This window comes from Lissotriton helveticus, chromosome 7 (genome assembly GCF_964261635.1).
Source record: "Lissotriton helveticus chromosome 7, aLisHel1.1, whole genome shotgun sequence".
Taxonomy (NCBI): Eukaryota; Metazoa; Chordata; class Amphibia; order Caudata; family Salamandridae; genus Lissotriton; species Lissotriton helveticus.
Genome location: NC_136068.1, coordinates 443,829,031 through 443,847,190, shown reverse-complemented (window position 1 = coordinate 443,847,190; position 18,160 = coordinate 443,829,031). Strand labels below are relative to the sequence as shown.

General features: G+C 43.5%; 1 protein-coding gene across 2 annotated transcripts in view; it reads right to left on the bottom strand.

The window, feature by feature from the left end:
• Positions 1-903: 903 nt before the first annotated feature.
• LOC144768580 (sulfotransferase 1 family member D1-like) overlaps positions 904-18,160 on the bottom strand; it is a 348,385-nt gene continuing 331,128 nt past the window's right edge. For both annotated transcript variants that reach the window (XM_078652367.1, XM_078652368.1), the window contains one exon: positions 904-3,109. In XM_078652367.1, the coding sequence (XP_078508493.1) occupies positions 2,997-3,109 (113 nt within the window). In that variant the 3' untranslated portion in view covers positions 904-2,996. The remainder of the gene's footprint in view (positions 3,110-18,160) is intronic.

Below are 18,160 nucleotides of genomic sequence, written 5' to 3'. Positions count from 1 at the left end.
TGGCTCTGACTAGCTCCTGAACCTAGCACATCATGGTGATATTGTCCAAGCAAATGAAGAACTTTTATTGCAGCCATTTGTCTTGAATGTTTGTAGTGGCAACTGACTGTATTGCAACTGTGCTTCCCTGTGTGACCAGTTGCACTGAATTGCCGTACCCGGCATATGCTCTCAAGTTGTCAAAATTGCATTCTGGTTAATGATCACTTGTGGCTTTGGTTATGAGAAAAGATCTCCCAAACAATGAATCTGTTTTGTTCCACCAGTGACGTCTGCACTGTACCCTCTGCACCATCAACATTAGCACCTCCAAGGCTCCTGTAGCTTGTGATTACTTAGGTGCTAGACTTTCTTATAGGGGACGGATGTGAAGACATGCATTTGAAATAATATCATGAGTTAATGTAGCGTAGATTCCATAAAATTCTGGGTTTGTTGTGGTTACAAGTGGGATTTCTTCACAATGATAGTAAACCCTGTGTGGAGTATCTTAAGTCTGCTGATTGCATTGACAGTTCTGAAGAGCTTTATATCTGGTGACTGTGTTGATAGGCTTCCCCCACTGTCAGGCATTTTGTGAGCACTCTGAGCACTGATGTGATGGTGACTGGGAGCATTTCGAACCGGTAATGTTTGCCAGGTAGGTATTTACAGTGAGCTTAATGCACCAGCACACTGGAGCACCCCTCCATGAGATCCAGAGTTATCATGTGTTCCACCTGCTGTAATAGAGTAATAACCTCTTGGAGTGTGATCATTTGAGGTGAATAATATTTACTTATCATTGATCCTAGTACAGGACAGTCTGAGAGCTCCAACCTTCTAGTGGAACAAACCGCAAACCCATGGTCGCCTTTCTGCAGCTGGAACCTTTTCAATTACTTTCTTCTTCAGTAAGAGAGAGCCATATCATTTTTTTTAATTAAATCTCTTATTGGCATTTTCAAGGTACAAACAGAAACATGACAGGCCGCAATAGGTCTTAGATTCGAAGGAGGAATGCAATCAAGCAACCTTACAAGAAAGCAATGGTCTCAGAGAACTACAATGATTGGGGATTCATGCACAACCTGATACATCCAAACATTATATAAAAAGCTAATACCATTAGAGATCACCAATATCATTAACAAAAATAAACAATATTGGCTAGTAGGTAGGAGGAACGTCCCCACTGGCATACAGAGAATAATGAGGAGGTCCAGGAAACATAGTACACATTAACAGCTTTCAGGTGTGCTGCGGTGGGTGAGAAGGTGTATTGTGTATTGTATATGGTTGCAACACCTTGCTGTGCACAACAGTCCAGCAGTTACGTCTCAAGGGGACGGAGAGGATGGCCCAGGGAGAGATACCTGAGATCAACAGGGAGGAGGGTGCAATTTGTCAAAGAGCTTCTGCACGTGTCCTAGAGTGTGATGCCCCGCGCCCCATGGAGGCTGACGATCTAGCACTTGCCTTTGCAACTACCCATTTATGTCATCCCAAGCCATATTGAGACTTCAGGCGGCTGAGCTGCTTTCCAAGACATAGCTTTCAGCCATTTAAATAATGCCAATGCTAAGTCCGCCATTTTCAAGTAATGCTTAGAGCGTTTCGCACGGTTAGTGATCTCCAATAAACTAAATTCTGGATCCAGAGAAAGCTGTAAATCAAACACTGCAGAGATCTCCATTACCTGGGTCCAGGCGCCTGCCAGAGGTGGGCACTTCCACACCGTCTGTAGAAATGTGGCATCTGTATATCTGCCCCTAGGGCAAATGGAAAGAGTTACTGGAAACATCGCGTGGAGGCGTTGGGGAGAGAGGTATGTTTGATGGAAGTAGTCTAATTGTGTAAATTTAAGGCGCGTGCTATGGGATACCCACTTGTTGTGGCCTGAAACCATTGTCCAGTGTTTGTCTGAGAAAACTGTTCCCAAGCCCGTCTCCCATCTTGTCTTGCCTTTGGGTGTCTGGCACACACCTGGTACTAGAAGGAGAGAGCCATGTCATCTGTGTCTCTTGACAAAGTTGTTTGATCAGAAACACATAGAGTTCACTTTTTGCGGTGTTTTCCTGGGTGTTTACATTTGGTTTGGTTTCATAATTGCTTGCCTAACTCCTCAATCTTTTACTGGGTTCAAGAAGGAGAAGAGTCAACCATGGAGGTGGGTTAAAGAGGAAAATACTTTATCTAAATTAGGTTTTGCAATCCTGCCTCCTGGACATGGCTAAATATCATTAAGGCACTGATCACATTGGTAGGTGCGCAAATTACAGGTATCTGCAAATGAGCTCTTTACACATATCAAAATGGAGGAATAACATTTTCTTTTTGTTTTATTTCCCATTCCAAGTAATTAAGTCAGCGGTGCACGTTGCAAACCTTGCAAAATTTACACCCAAAATGTGTGTCTTGAATGTGATCACGCCCGTGCTAAGCACTGTGATGAGGAAGACATGGACTGAGATTATTGGAGATTTTTTATTGAAGCTAAGTGAAAAGATTAGAGAGTACTTGCAGAGTTTCGGAAATGTACGAATGTCTCTCTTCATGATTGTGTGCTCGACTAAAGATATTTCTAACTTGATGTAAGTAAGGAATGTTAAATTGGAACAACTCAAGATCAATAATCAATATCATATCATATCAATAGCATATCAATAGTACATCAATAATGAGCCAGTCTGGGGCTAATAGGATCTATGAGAACAATTCCACCCCAGTGTCAAACCATTTTTCCAGTTTCCAGGGTTTGACTCAGTGTTGCTCAGCTTAATTTTGTTCATACACGGACCACAGAACTACTGATGGGGACATCCAGGTTCAAAGCTTCTGAAGCTGCAGATTTTGCATAGAAATCAGGAGTAGCAATCAACCTGCTGCAAATCTAAAATAAGAAACTTTCAAGAAAGTCCATTCCTGCAAACACTGTTGGCCAAAGTTACTGGTTGCAACTCAATGAAAGGCTTCAATATGGCACTGAAACATGGGTTGGGGCAGAGGGTTGGCTCTTAAAGCTCATTCCTGAACTCCAGGCCAGACCCTGCCATTTTCTTTTGGTAGTCTTCCTCGAATCGTTCGTTTTGGGCTACGGTAAAGTGGTTCTTCCAATCTCCAGCGATGCCTGTGGAGGGGGCGAGAAATAGAATAATATGGTAATAACAGGGACATCAGATAAGAAGCTGCATGGTTCATCCCTTGACACAAAAATATAATTCATTATTATATAACTCAAAAGTACTCTTTTTCACTCTTTGAAAAGTGTAAGAAATTTTACATTACTGGAATCGAATTGATACTTTTTAACACAGAATAACAATTAGGCACATATTAAAATTGTTCTTAGTGGCTAAAATTGTCTGAACTACTCTGCCCTTCCTCAATATTTAATTTATGCTCGTATGAAGTGCATAAGCTATTGAAAAGCGTATATATGAAAAATGTGCAGATACCATGGGATGATTTGACAGTAGCTAAGCAATTTCATTTACCAGAGTCTAACGTATGAATGTCTTTTTCCGAACAGAATCAATAAATGGTGATAATGCAAATACATTTGATTTTGCTGTTCGCACCAAAATATAAAATAAATGACAATGGTTTCTTTTCAGTGGCGGAAATGCATTGGACCTATGTAGGATAGCGCTGCAATTGTATCGTGTGCAACTGTATGTACACTTAAAATGTGCTTTTGTTATCGGAACTCTTTGCCATGGTATAAGTAGGTTAAAGATCTGGTTTGTTCTCTACTTGCTGAGTACTGGAAACTTATTTGACGTTTGGGTGAAAGTTATTATTTGTGTGCAAGGAAAATGTATTTTTCATAGAGTAATGTTGAGATATAGCCTTTTTCCACCTAACCTACGCATACATATATCTATATACAGTTCAAACTCTGAATTTGAATTTAAAAAAAAAACATTTGTATAGCGCACTTTTACCACGCGGTTTCTTGGCGCTTTTGAATTGCGAGGAGGCAAACAGGGGCGGAGGGAATCTAGACATTATAGGCTCGGGAGAAGAGCAGAGTTTTAAGACCTTTCCGGAACTCAGTGTAAGAGGGTGTCCCACGGAGTTCCGTCGGGAGGGAGTTCCAGAACACAGGAGCGAGAACTGCAAATTTTGTTCCGCCCGCCTTTTTCTTTCTGAAACGGGGGGTGGTTAGCAGAGCCTGATAGGAGGATCGAAGCTCTCTACCCGGCGTGTAGGGCTTGATGGCGGAGCAGATGAACTCCGGGGCGGTGCCCATTTTGGCCTGAAAGGTGGTACAGCCAAGCTTGAACAAGGCTCGCTCTTTCACCGGCAGCCAGTGCAGGGCCTGCAGTAAGGGAGTAGCTCGATGGAATTTGGGCAGGCCGTGAATCAGGCGGGCAGCCTGGTTCTGCACTAGCTGCAGACGGTGAATGGCGTAGGCTGGGGCGCCATTGTAAATGATGTTGCCATAGTCAAGGCGCGAGAGCACCATGGCCATCACTATGATCTTTAGGGCAGGTAGAGAGAAAAAGCGAGAGATCTTCCTGATAGTTCTAAGGGAGAAGAAACAGGAAGAGACGACCGAATTGACCTGTGAATGAACGGAAAGTGAGGAGTTCAAGATAATACCAAGGGTTTTGACCTTGGGGACAGGGAGCGGAGGGGCACCAAGTGAGGAAGGCCAGTGGGAGGGGGACCAGGGACTGCAACCACCTCCGGTCAAGACTAACTCCGTCTTGTCCGGATTGAGTTTGAGGTGGTTGCAGTTCATCCAATCCTGGATGAACAGCATAACGGATTGGACGTTCAGGGAAGAGGAGGAAGAGTGGGAAAGGTTGAAAATTAGCTGGAGGTCATCGGCGTAGTTGAACACCGTGACCTCGAGCTGCTGTAACATAAAAATGAGGGGGTAGATGTATAAATTAAACAAAAGAGGGGAGAGTGAGGAACCTTGGGGGACTCCACATACAACCTTACGAGAGGCAGCGGTGAAACCAGCTAGGTGGACCGCCTGAGCCCTATCACTCAGGAAGGACTCGAGCCAGGCGAGGGCCAGGCCCTCTATGCCCGCCGCTCTGACACGGATGAGGAGGGTGGAGTGGTCCACCGTGTCAAACGCGGCGGACAGGTCTAAGAGAATGAGGGCCTGCGGGAGGTTGGTGTCAATGCCCTCGCGTAGGCTGTCCATCACTGAGGTCACCACCTTCTCCGTAGAGTGGAGGGGGCGAAAACCCGCCTGCCGGGGGGAGAGGCAGTGGTTAGCTTCCACATAGGTGCTCAGGGTGCTGGTAACATGGGTTTCTAGAACCTTGCCCAGGTAGGGCAGAAGGGAGATGGGACGATAATTAGAGGGGGATGAAGGGTCGGCACCGGGCTTTTTTAGGATGGGGATAACAGCCGCGAATTTGTGAGCAGTGGGGACCACTCCATTACTAAGTGAATCGTTCAGAAGTGTGAGGGGAGGGGTAGGGCAATTTAGGAAGATTTCTCTCAAAATATAGGCAGGGGCAAAGTCTAGGGGAGAGCCTGACTTTACCTTGTGGAGCAGGGGAAAAAGCGTAGCCTTAGTCAAGGGGGGAATGGAGGTGAGTTTGGAAGTAGCAGCAGGTGGGGAAGGGTTAGTGAAGGTGGGGGAAGGGAGAGGGATGTTGGCCTTAATCTTTGCGACCTTGTCGACGAAAAAATCGTTGAGTGAGTCGCAAAGCGCTTGGGAAGGGGGGATCGAGGCCGTGGCTCTATTAGATGAGGCAAGCTCGTGTACCGTAGCAAAAATTTCTTTAGTTTGGGATTCTGCTGCCAATATCCTGTTAGAATAGAACAGGGTCTTAGCATCAAGGATGCCTTGCTTATATGCCTTGAGCATGGAGAGATAAGTGATTTTTTTGGCGGGGCAGTAGTCTCTTCTCCATGCACGCTCCGCTCTGTGTGCGGCCAGTTTCTTCTCCTTGAGCTCAGGGGTGAACCAATGGTTAGCAGCATGGGCTCGCTTGACCGTGATCCGCCTCAGGGGGGCAAAGTCGTCGCCTGCCTGGGTCAGCCAGCCATCGATAGTTGCCATTTGGACCGGGGCGGCGAGGCCTGAAAGGTCGGGGCAGGAATTGGCTAGGGATGAACAGAAAGATGACATGTCTGCCTTACCCCATTTTCTAACCCAGGTGTTCTTGGGAAGGGGGGGTTTGGTTGCTGGAGCTAAGGCAAGGGAGAAGGAAATTAAAAGGTGGTCCGACCAGGAACAGGGGGAGATAGTAGGGGGAGTGATGGAGATATTCAAGGTCCAGACCTGGTCGAGTGAATGGCCATGCGCGTGGGTAGGGCTATGAACATGGGGGATGAAATTGAGGCTGGTCATAAGGTCAGTGAATTCTTTGGATAGGGGGCTTTCGGCCGGATCATTGGGCCAGAAGTTAAGGTCGCCCAACACCAGAACTGACAAGTTGTTAACGACCAGTGTTGCGAGAATATCCTGGAGGCTGGAGACAAAAGTGGGAGTGGAGTGGGGGGGGGCGATAAATGAGAACAGCAGTGAAGGGGGCCGAATAAGAGTTAGCGCGAATTATCAAGCAGTCGACTTCAGAAATGGGGGGAAAAGGAAGGATCTGAAAGTGGGAATCAGTATGAGCTATCAGGGCCACTCCACCGCCTCTTCTACCCTCCGGTCGGTCCGCTCGGATGATGGAGTATGAGGGAGGAAGTGCGGCTAAGACATTGGGTATGGAGTCGGCCCTAAGCCAGGTCTCTGTTAAAAACAAGAGATCCGGATTATGGGTGTCGAGGTAGTCAAGTAGCTCATACTGATGACTGACTGCTGATCTGGTGTTAAGAAGCGTAGCAGTGGTGTTAAAAATCGGCATGTGTGGGGCAGGAGGAGAGGAGGGAGTGGGGGCAGCGGTGCAGGGAAAGGGAGAAGAGCTTGGTATGGCGGTAGGTGGAGTGGCCGGAGGTCTCGAAAGGAGACGTAAGTTTTGCAACACATTGGACACGTGCGGGCTGATAGTACCTGAGATCCAATGGGAAAGAAGGTCAAGTGATGAATATGACAGCGGTGGGACATGGGGAGGAGCCCCTTGCCCTGGCCTGCCGCGGACGGGCGCAGACGGGCTGGACTCTGGCGTGACTCCGGCGAGCCTACGGCGCGCCCGCTGCGCTCGTCCGCTGCGCTGACACATGAGGGACGTTTAAATGGAGGAGCAGCGTGGGGGGAGTGGCGTGGGTGGGGTTGGGCAAACCAGCCCAAGCAAAGATGGCGGCCACAGCCACTAAAAGCCCGCGTTGGAAACAGCTGCCAGCCAGCCCCTACGAGGCAAGATGAATGTTAAAATACCTGTTAATTTTCAGCACAGGTTAGTGAAATAAAAGAACACAATCAAAAACGAAAATTAATTAGGAGCGCGTCGCCGCTCGCAGTCAGCGTGACAGCGCAAAGTTAAAAATACAGTCGCAGCCCTCAGCTCCTGCTAGCAAGCCCACTGCCACCGGGCTGCTCTACATGTAAACAGGACTCCAGTGATTTCCAGCAACTTCTCAATCGCTAGCTGAAACTTCAGAGATTTCAGAAACTGATTGAACATATAGATATTTTAGATGGTAAAATACCTTTCACATTTCAAACCTGCATCCTCTACTACAGTGACTTGTAGCAAAGATGTGTCAGTAACAATGTCTTCTATCTTCAAAATCACTAATTCTAAAGTGACATTCTTCTTCTTTTTAAGGCTATTCAATAGCTGTACCTATATTTGTGGATGTATGACGGTACGACGCGTACCATCACAACGCGTGCTTTAACAACGCGTCCCTTACAAGTAAATCGTTACCACGACTTGCGTTGGGGGCGCGGATTGAGAATAGTATAATTTACTATTCTAACACCAGTCCCCGTGGACACTAGGGAAGGTGTTGGAATAGTAAATATACTATTCTTAATCCTCTAGCACCCTCCAGCGCAAGTCGTGGTTACGACTTGCGTCGTAATGGACGCGTTGTTAAAGCCTTGCGGAGTAAAATCCGCGTGGTAAAGGATGTTTCCCTATATTTGCTATCTATTGACAAGAAATCTTGCCACGGTCAGGGAAAAAACTGAAATGGCTTCAAGTTCAAAGTCAATGAAATGGTATGGCTGAGTCTGAATGAAGATGAGTGGGAGACCCCTTCTGACAGCTATATATGATTGAAGTTAATTATACACATTTTATGTATTTTCTACTCAGTATAACATGCTAGAATAAGAACAGTGTAGATTTCACAAGTATTCTATTAAGACGATCTCATGCGAAGAATTTGCATTTTATAAGTTGATGTTTAAGTTTAATTAAGAAAGAAGGCAGACTGAGTTGGCCTAGCGGAAATAGACTATCTCACCTGAAGGTTAATTGGATCTCTTAAGCTAGCGCAGTAACCCACTGAGCCTCCTTAGTAACAGGAGAGAAGCATTGGTTTTAAAGGAAGCTTCATCTTCAGAGCATAGGTCAGGGACTCCCACTTGTCCTCCTAAGTCCACTTCAGTGGGCATGGTTATCCAGTTTACTCTCTTCCTTCCCAGACCAGGTCACTCAGTCATATTTCTGAAGTCACAGAAAACCCGTAGACGTTTTCACCTGCAGAAACGGCGTGCAGTTCATTCCAAGCCCTAGTTCAAATTATTTTACCTCATAGGAACCCCACCAGGAGTCCATTCCAGGAAGCACCAGAAGACCAACGTCTCCTCCACGAAGGAATGAATACTGACCCATTCCTTGAGGAATAGGAATGCAGTTCAGGTTCTACTCCTCCTGGAGTCTGCTCCTCGAGCCCACTCTAAAGAGGCCAGAAATACGGCTATGGTTTTCAGCTTGTCCATGGCACTGCACTAAAGTGTGAAGCCGCAAAGGTTTTTCTTCTCATTACCTTTGCAAATGTCTACAAAAAACTTTGAAACTTCATGAAGTTACATGTTTACGCTTTCAACCTATTTCTTTAAAAATATTAACTTTTGCAACAATTATAAGTGCGATAGATAAATTTGCAGATGGGAATTCTGTACACATCTGCCATTACAAAGAAAAAGTCTACAAAAGGTACACTTGTAAACAATATTCTGCATACATTTTCCTTCACAGCTGGGTTTAATTAGTCCAAAAATGTTCTCAGTGTGTGCATATTCTCGTAATTTGCAGGAAAGCTTTTCATGGGTAAAACCAAACGCAAAACAGGGAGACATCGCAAATGGTGAAAAGCAGAAACTTTGCAAACATTTTCTGGAATAAAAATGTGCACACTGCTAGATCCAAGTACATTGTGAGGACACAGACATCCAGGCCCAGAACTGTTCCTACTCCTGTAGGGATAGCAGCAAGAATACATTCCAGGTGGCTCAGAAATCAAATACTGGTTTATCTTTTACAGGGTTCAAAGTCTAAGTTCATTCCAAGTAGAAAATATATTAATTTCTGATTCTTTTTAACTCTCCAGACAGACTTTTCCCTGACTCCATATCAGGGAGCACAAAGATCTTGCTTGTTTTCTCTTCCAGAGAGTTAAAGGCAGAGAATAAAAATATAAAAACAAGTATCTCCCACGAGTAGAACAACACTCTTACTCAACCGCTAGAAAAGATATCGCTGTACTAGATATTTTTTGTCCCCTTCTGTGTAAATCCTACTGTGCAGGCGTCACCTAAAGGTTGTGCTTTATTAAAAGTAAGTGTCTGTCATCGAGACAGGCTTGAACTAATGAGTGTGAACAATAAGTCTTGTGATTCGGTTGTGGTTTGCGTAAAAGTGATTTTGTTTCTTGTGTGCATTCTATGTCAGCTGGTTGCGAATCTCTTATAATGAGGAGTTAGGTTTTTCAGTCAGTCATCATCTTTATTCGATCATATTAGAAATAATCATAAAAGCACATATAAAAACATCAATAAAAAGATATTGTTGCAGAATATTATTCTTTAAAATTCCAAATATTTCTTCGCAATCCTGGAATGAGATGAGAATACATAAAAGTATAAAAGAATAAGACATTTCATATCGTGGATCTAATTACATTATGGTTACTAATCGAACTCAGTGGACTACATATCATCCCCTTCCTTTTCCTCATGCAAGTCCATAAGAATGTTGCTACAGAGTAGCACATCTAAGGGTCGGGCAGTGTTTTTTAAAAAGAATAGTGCTACCCGACACTGCTTAAAGCATTTTTTCTTTAAAATTGGTTTCAGATGGGCTTCCCTTTCGCTCTCATAGAGCCCGCAGAATAAAACCAGATGCAGTTCAGTTTGGGGTGATAAATTGTCAAATGGGCACATACTTAGATTGGAGTGATTATACGTTTTTTCAGGATAACCGAGCATTAGGGGAATCAAATTAGTGCGGAATCTTAACAATATAAATCTATGTTGCACGCTATTTATATTGGCTAAGTAGGAGAAATCTCCCTCCATTAGTGGTGGGTTAAGGTGATAAACCTTTGCTGCACGTTTCTCTATATGGTATTCCCTACGCTCGTATTTAGCCATCAACTTAAAGGTAGAAATGACTTTCTGCTTAGACACCTTCTTACAAGCCAGGGGATCTTTAAAAAGTCTTTGAGGCCTATGTCTTTTAAAACTGACTCCACGTAGCTTAGCAACATAGATCTTTTCCAGTTGTCCTTCTCTAAACAGCTCTTAATTACCATTTGGGTCAGAGGTACTGTATCTCCTCTCCATACAGAATGCCATAGGAGAAGTGGGGCTAGTTGTATATGATCTGATATGTAAGGGAGGGTCAATTCCGTATGTAAAATCCCCTTCATAAAAGACAAAGGAAGGCCCACCACAGATTTTAAAAATGTATCTTCGATAATTTGTAGTGGTGTAGATGCGACCGTACCCCAGACCCCTGCTCCATAGGTCACGGCTGCTTTCACTCTAGCCTGGTATATGTTTGTTATTGGCAGTACGGGTTTAGCACCAAGTTTCTTTTCAAAAGATTTTACGGCAGTGATACCCCTCTCCATCACCAGCCTCCTTCCTTCCATCAGTTTTGTCCATGACAGATCTATATCGAAAAGGATACCTTAATAGGGGAAAGAGTCTACGACCTCAATTTTTCCTGCATCCGCGCTAAAATGCGGGACTTTGTCTCTTTTAGTACCCCCAGCTATAATTATAAAAGACTTAGAATGATGTACTTTTAGCTATAAGGAGTCCATAAAAGAGACATACACTTTTATAAGCCTTTACGCTTTTATAAGCCTTTGTAGCCTGATCCCCGTTCTTGCAATTAAAACCGCATAATCTGCGTAGAACAGTATCGGTAACATTTGGTTTTCGTAGAGGGGAACATCCCTATCAGCCACTGTGAGTTCCTTCTCCACTCCATTTGTATATAAGGAGAAGAGAAATGGGGCTAGGACGCAGCCTTGTCTTACTCATTTGGAAATTTTAAAAAGGTGTGTTCAATCTCACGATTTAGTGTAATGCACTGAAGCCGTTGCATGTACATATGATTGCCTAATAAAATGTAAGATAGCGAGTTCAACCCCCATCATCTCCATTATGTCCTATAATTGTCATGGACCACGCAGTTGAACGCCGCGCTAAGGTCCATGAACACCATGTATAAGTTGAAAAAGTAGTAGGCGGTGCACTGCGATGGTTGAATAGGTTCAAAATTCAGTTGAACAATGTGGTGGGTGCACTAGTGGGTAGTGTCTCCGACTGAAACACTACTGAAAATAACGAAGTTGTGTACGCATAAGCCTATGCAGATACATCCCCACTATGGCACTCCAATTGGACAGGAAATGTCTTTCAATGGTTGATTATTCCAAATTTTAAAAATTTATTGAAACAACATATTTTTTCATATGGTCGATACTTCGTTCATATCAATCCAATTTGATTCTTTTCAGAATGAGGAACATTCAAGGTGTATAACTCCACTCCGATGCATTTCGGGCGGTGCCCTTTCTCAAGGAGTGCTAGGAAGAAGACAAAGTGGTGTAAGAAAAGAAGAGTGAGGGGCGCTGTGATGAGCTGAATCTTTTTAAAGTGCCTATCAATGAGTGAGGACATTTAGACTTAATTTAATGACGGGGGGCGAGTGATGGAAGGTGCCAGCTAGTAATACAAACGGGATGTGAATTAACGATATCAGGGCGTGAATGGCGGGCGTTACAACGTGGCAAGCTAACAAGCGGTAAATGACTTACTTGAGATTTAATGTAACGCGGAGCGTTACTGACAGGTACTGGAACGGGTGATAGACGCTAAACGCGGGAGGTTCAAGTTAAAGAAAATTAACCTGAAAGCGTGAAATAGAAAGGAGACTGGAGGACGGAACGAGATAGGCTGGAAACCGGACTTAGTATAGGAGGAGGTTATAGCGCCATCTTGGAGTGGAGAAAATGTGAAGGGGACGGATGAGGATCTGATAAAGGATATGGGAAAAAAATGAAACAAGGAAAAGTAAATGAAACTTGGGCAATAAAGAGACAATATAATGCAATCTGACACATTACAAGTAACAGCTATATTCAAAGCGGTCATTAAGGCCAAAAGGCTTTTGGGTCTGTAGGTGGAACATCCATTCGAGTTCTCTTTTTAATAAGAGTTTGTTGTTGTCAGTTCCTTCTTTTTATTGACGATTTCGAGAATGATGAATTGCAGTTGGGCAATAGTGTGACGGGCTTCCAAAAAATGCATGGCTATGTTGGATTTAGTGTTTTTGAGTCGAATGTTTGATTTGTGTTCATTCAGACGTGTTTTGATTTTTCTTTCTGTTTTGCCAACATACAGTTTGCCGCACGGACATTTCAGGGCATATATAAGGTTACAAGAGTCACATGTCCCATTCACTTGTAATTTGATGGCGTTACCTTTCATCGGGTGACGGATGATATTGCCTTTAATAACGCAGTTACAATGGCTACAATTAAGGCAAGGTTGGGTACCTTTGTAATTTTGAGCTATACAGGTTGGTTTGGATAATATCTCTATGATGTTCTTACTTCTTGTGTGTGCAAACAAAGGTAAAGGTTTAAACATGTCACCAAAGTCTGGTTCAACTTGAAGGATAGGCCAGTGTTTAAGAATGATTCTTTTGTAGATGTTGCTGACTGTTGAGTACTTTGATACCAAAACCATTCGTTGTTGTTCCCTAATAGGTTGTTTAGTGAGAGCCTCTTGTCGTGATATTTGTGCCACACGAATTTGTGCCTCAGATAGAACTTGTGTGGGGTATCCTCTGTCCAAGAATCGATTATGCATTTCTTGCATGCGTGTTTTCATGGTGTCTTCATCGGACACTATACGTTTGACACGTAATAATTGAGAGAAAGGCAAGTGCTTTTTAAGGGACTCTTGGTGGTAGCTCTGATAATGCAATGTGTTGTTCCGATCAGTGTTTTTTCTGTGAAGATCAGTGGTGATGCCAGTTGAGGAGATTTTGATATTGACATCCAAAAATGTTATTTCTGAATTGCTGATCTGCCAAGTTAGCTTAATGCGTTCATCCTTTGAATTGAGGTGATGAAGAGATTGTTCAAGAGATTCTTTGGAGTCCGTCCAGACGAAAAATAAATCGTCGATGTATCTGACATAAAGACATTATCCAAGAGCGCACTAAGAACTTTTTGCTGGTTGAACATCCAAGGAGCCCTACCATACACATGAGCCCTAAAATACATAAGGATCTCAAAAATCCCCCATTTCGGCCGATAGTATCCACCAAGGGTTCGATCCATGAGCCAACAGGCAAATTTATAGATCGCTATTTGCAACCAATTGTTACAAAGGCTACCAGCTATATTAAGGACACAACTGAATTCTTACTTAAGTTGGCTAATATTCAAATTGATGACAACAATTCATACATACTGTGTACAGCTGACGTCAGCTCTCTATATACATCCATCCCGCATGAGGGCGGCATTGAAGCCATTGAGCAAGCCTTACTACACAGCAACATTGAGAATCCTATGCAATCTTTTCTGATGGAATTAATGGTATGCACGTTGTACCACAGCTATTTTCAAGTCAACAACGAATGGTTTCTACAGCTATCGGGAATGGCGATGGGAAGTTGTGCTGCCCCCACATATGCCAATATATATATGGAAAACTTTGAGAAAACACACATCTACGGCGATATCAACTTTCAAGAAAAAACTAAACTTTATGTCAGATACATCGACGATTTATTTTTCGTCTGGACGGACTCCAAAGAATCTCTTGAACAATCTCTTCATCACCTCAATTCAAAGGATGAACGCATTAAGCTAACTTGGCAGATCAGCAATTCAAAAATAACATTTTTGGATGTCAATATCAAAATCTCCTCAACTGGCATCACCACTGATCTTCACAGAAAAAACACTGATCGGAACAACACATTGCATTATCAGAGCTACCACCAAGAGTCCCTTAAAAAGCACTTGCCTTTCTCTCAATTATTACGTGTCAAACGTATAGTGTCCGATGAAGACACCATGAAAACACGCATGCAAGAAATGCATAATCGATTCTTGGACAGAGGATACCCCACACAAGTTCTATCTGAGGCACAAATTCGTGTGGCACAAATATCACGACAAGAGGCTCTCACTAAACAACCTATTAAGGAACAACAACGAATGGTTTTGGTATCAAAGTACTCAAAGTACTCAACAGTCAGCAACATCTACAAAAGAATCATTCTTAAACACTGGCCTATCCTTCAAGTTGAACCAGACTTTGGTGACATGTTTAAACCTTTACCTTTGTTTGCACACACAAGAAGTAAGAACATCAAAGAGATATTATCCAAACCAACCTGTATAGCTCAAAATTACAAAGGTACCCAACCTTGCCTTAATTGTAGCCATTGTAACTGCGTTATTAAAGGCAATATCATCCATCACCCGATGAAAGGTAACGCCATCAAATTACAAGTGAATGGGACATGTGACTCTTGTAACCTTATATATGCCCTGAAATGTCCGTGCGGCAAACTGTATGTTGGCAAAACAGAAAGAAAAATCAAAACACGTCTGAATGAACACAAATCAAACATTCGACTCAAAAACACTAAATCCAACATAGCCATGCATTTTTTGGAAGCCCGTCACACTATTGCCCAACTGCAATTTATCATTCTCGAAATCGTCAATAAAAAAGAAGGAACTGACAACAACAAACTCTTAAAAAGAGAACTCGAATGGATGTTCCGCCTACAGACCTAAAAGCCTTTTGGCCTTAATGACCGCTTTGACTATAGCTGTTACTTGTAATGTGTCAGATTGCATTATATTGTCTCTTTATTGCCCAAGTTTCATTTACTTTTCCTTGTTTCATTTTTTTCCCATATCCTTTATCAGATCCTCATCCGTCCCCTTCACATTTTCTCCACTCCAAGATGGCGCTACAACCTCCTCCTATCCTAAGTCCGGTTTCCAGCCTATCTCGTTCCGTCCTCCAGTCTCCTTTCTATTTCACGCTTTCAGGTTAATTTTCTTTAACTTGAACCTCCCGCGTTTAGCGTCTATCACCCGTTCCAGTACCTGTCAGTAACGCTCCGCGTTACATTAAATCTCAAGTAAGTCATTTACCGCTTGTTAGCTTGCCACGTTGTAACGCCCGCCATTCACGCCCTGATATCGTTAATTCACATCCCATTTGTATTACTAGCTGGCACCTTCCATCACTCGCCCCCCGTCATTAAATTAAGTCTAAATGTCCTCACTCATTGATAGGCACTTTAAAAAGATTCAGCTCATCACAGCGCCCCTCACTCTTCTTTTCTAACACCACTTTGTCTTCTTCCTAGCACTCCTTGAGAAAGGGCACCGCCCGAAATGCATCGGAGTGGAGTTATACACCTTGAATGTTCCTCATTCTGAAAATAATCAAATTGGATTGATATGAACGAAATATCGACCATATGAAAAAATATGTTGTTTCAATAAATTTTTAAAATTTGGAATAATCAACCATTGAAAGACATTTCTTGTCCAATTGGAGTGCCATAGTGGGGATGTATCTGCATAGGCTTATGCGTACACTACTTCGTCACCATGTATAAGTTGCCATCTTTTATGCTGCTGTATTTTTCAATGGTCAATGCTAAATTCAAGCATTGGTGTGCTCTAGCAACTAGGTGGCGCACGAGAGCAGAACCAGAACCAGCGAGTCTGAACCGCGACCAGAGAGGAGAGGAGAGGAGAGGAGCAGGAGTCGGGAGTCGGGAGGCTTGCGGACCGTCTGGAAAAGCCAAACCGAGCCGCCCGCCGTTCGCCGCCGAGCCGCCAGCAAAGATCCACACTGCTGCGGCAGCCCGCAGCCCGCCGAGATCTGGGCACTAGCGCTGAGCTGCTCTGGGCACCCTTCCGAGCCGCTCACAAAATCCGGCGGCTTCCTCACCCAGTGCAGCGCGGCGCGGACTGCCGGCAGATATCCCGGCGAACAGCAAGCCAAGTTGCCGAGCAGCCCCCCGACCCCTCGAACATCTGTGCCCCATTCCTCAGAGCCACCCAGGGGAACAAGTAAGACGGCGGCCGAGACAGAGGTCCCCAAGACAGAGACAGAGACAGAGGCAGAGGCAGAGGCTACCTAAGGCTGCCTAAGGATATCAAAGGGTCCACACTCACTGAGGCATTATCCCAACAGCCTGGACAAATAGCAAAAAATCAATCAAACTCAGTTATAGTAGCTGTTATAAAGGAGGATGGGGAAAATGAAGTGGGAACTATACAAGACCACCCCAAAGAACACTCACTAAAAACTCCCGAGGCTGATCAAAAAACCACTCTAACGGAGCTGGTGGACTTACCTTTGGAAATAGAATGAACTGGCCAAATAGTATTGGGATTATCAGATATTCAACACAGCCCAGACTATAACCCCATACGGCCAGAAACCATCACCAAGGACGGAGACAAAGATCTCGGGCCACAAATAGAGCCTGATGACATATACAATAGCACGCTACTAAAATCCTCGGATCGAGAAGGCCTCCTGGAATATTCACCAGATCTCTTTATGTTTAAGACTGCCAGCTTAACGAACAATTATACTCCAGTGTCTAATTCTCTTTTCACATTGCAAAAAATCCTGGACTCGGTCCTCGCCCATTTAGGCAATATTTTGGAGAATTCGGATCAAACACTCAATGTGCAAATAGGAATTTTAAAGTTCCTAGTAGAAGAAAAGAGGAAAAAAGAACAAACTGAGTCAATAAAAACAAAAGGAACATCTGCTAGCAATCTAGAAGCAACAAGTGATATCAAAACCATCAGTACCCATCTAGTTCCGGGTAAAAGAGAATTTGGAACACAAACAGGGAATAAATCATACAAGGGAACTATGAGCAACCAGTGTGAAACTATCGTATATTCCCTAAGGAAACTCTTTAAAGAAGAAAACAACAGAGAGCCTAACCAATATCCTATATTTAGGAATATCAAAAACAAACATATTACGATCAGTCCTGCCGGGGATCAAGAAATAAAGGATAGCATTGACTTAAATAGTGAGGACGCGCAGGATTTACAAAATAGAAAAAACATAAGAAAGAAAGAAGTGGAGGTAAAGAAAAAAAGGGGAAAGCCGCTAAGAAGATTTAAAAAGAAGAAAGCTCAAAAACTCAAATTCCAGAAGTCAACTGCTTCCCTTGATATCCAGTTAGACAATGAAGAAAGTACAAAATCGCCTACGCCATCAAAGATAAAAAATCGAAACTCGACGGTAAAATCTGAAAATAAAAACCCACAACAAAGCTCCGCGTTAAACCCAAGGGCAAAAGACTTCCTTTACGACCCGGCAAGCCCAGCATTAAAAGTCTACTTCAAAGGACCCGAAGTTCATCAAAACAAATACTCACCGCAGGAGGAGATAATATCAACACGCCTACAAATAACAGAGCTCTTTCCCACAGATGAGGCCCCTCTCAATCGAGGCCGAATCATTAATCTCCTGCAAAGTATTTTGCCGCTACAAACCTTAACACGAAAAGAAATTAACTTAGTAACCTTTCCGGATAAAGAAAACATGAAAACCGCCATGGTAGAATTTTGGTCACCTGTGCTGCCTGGAATTACAAATGTGGCTACGATTTGACCTCAGTACAGAAAACTACAGACTGTAACTTGAGAAATCGGCATAGGGGATCATTACGAAAAGTTCCCCATCAGTCAAATAAAATGACCAAGGACATAGAAGATGGAGCAGAAAATCTATTTATTTCCGTAAAGGACGGAGAAAGGGAAATTC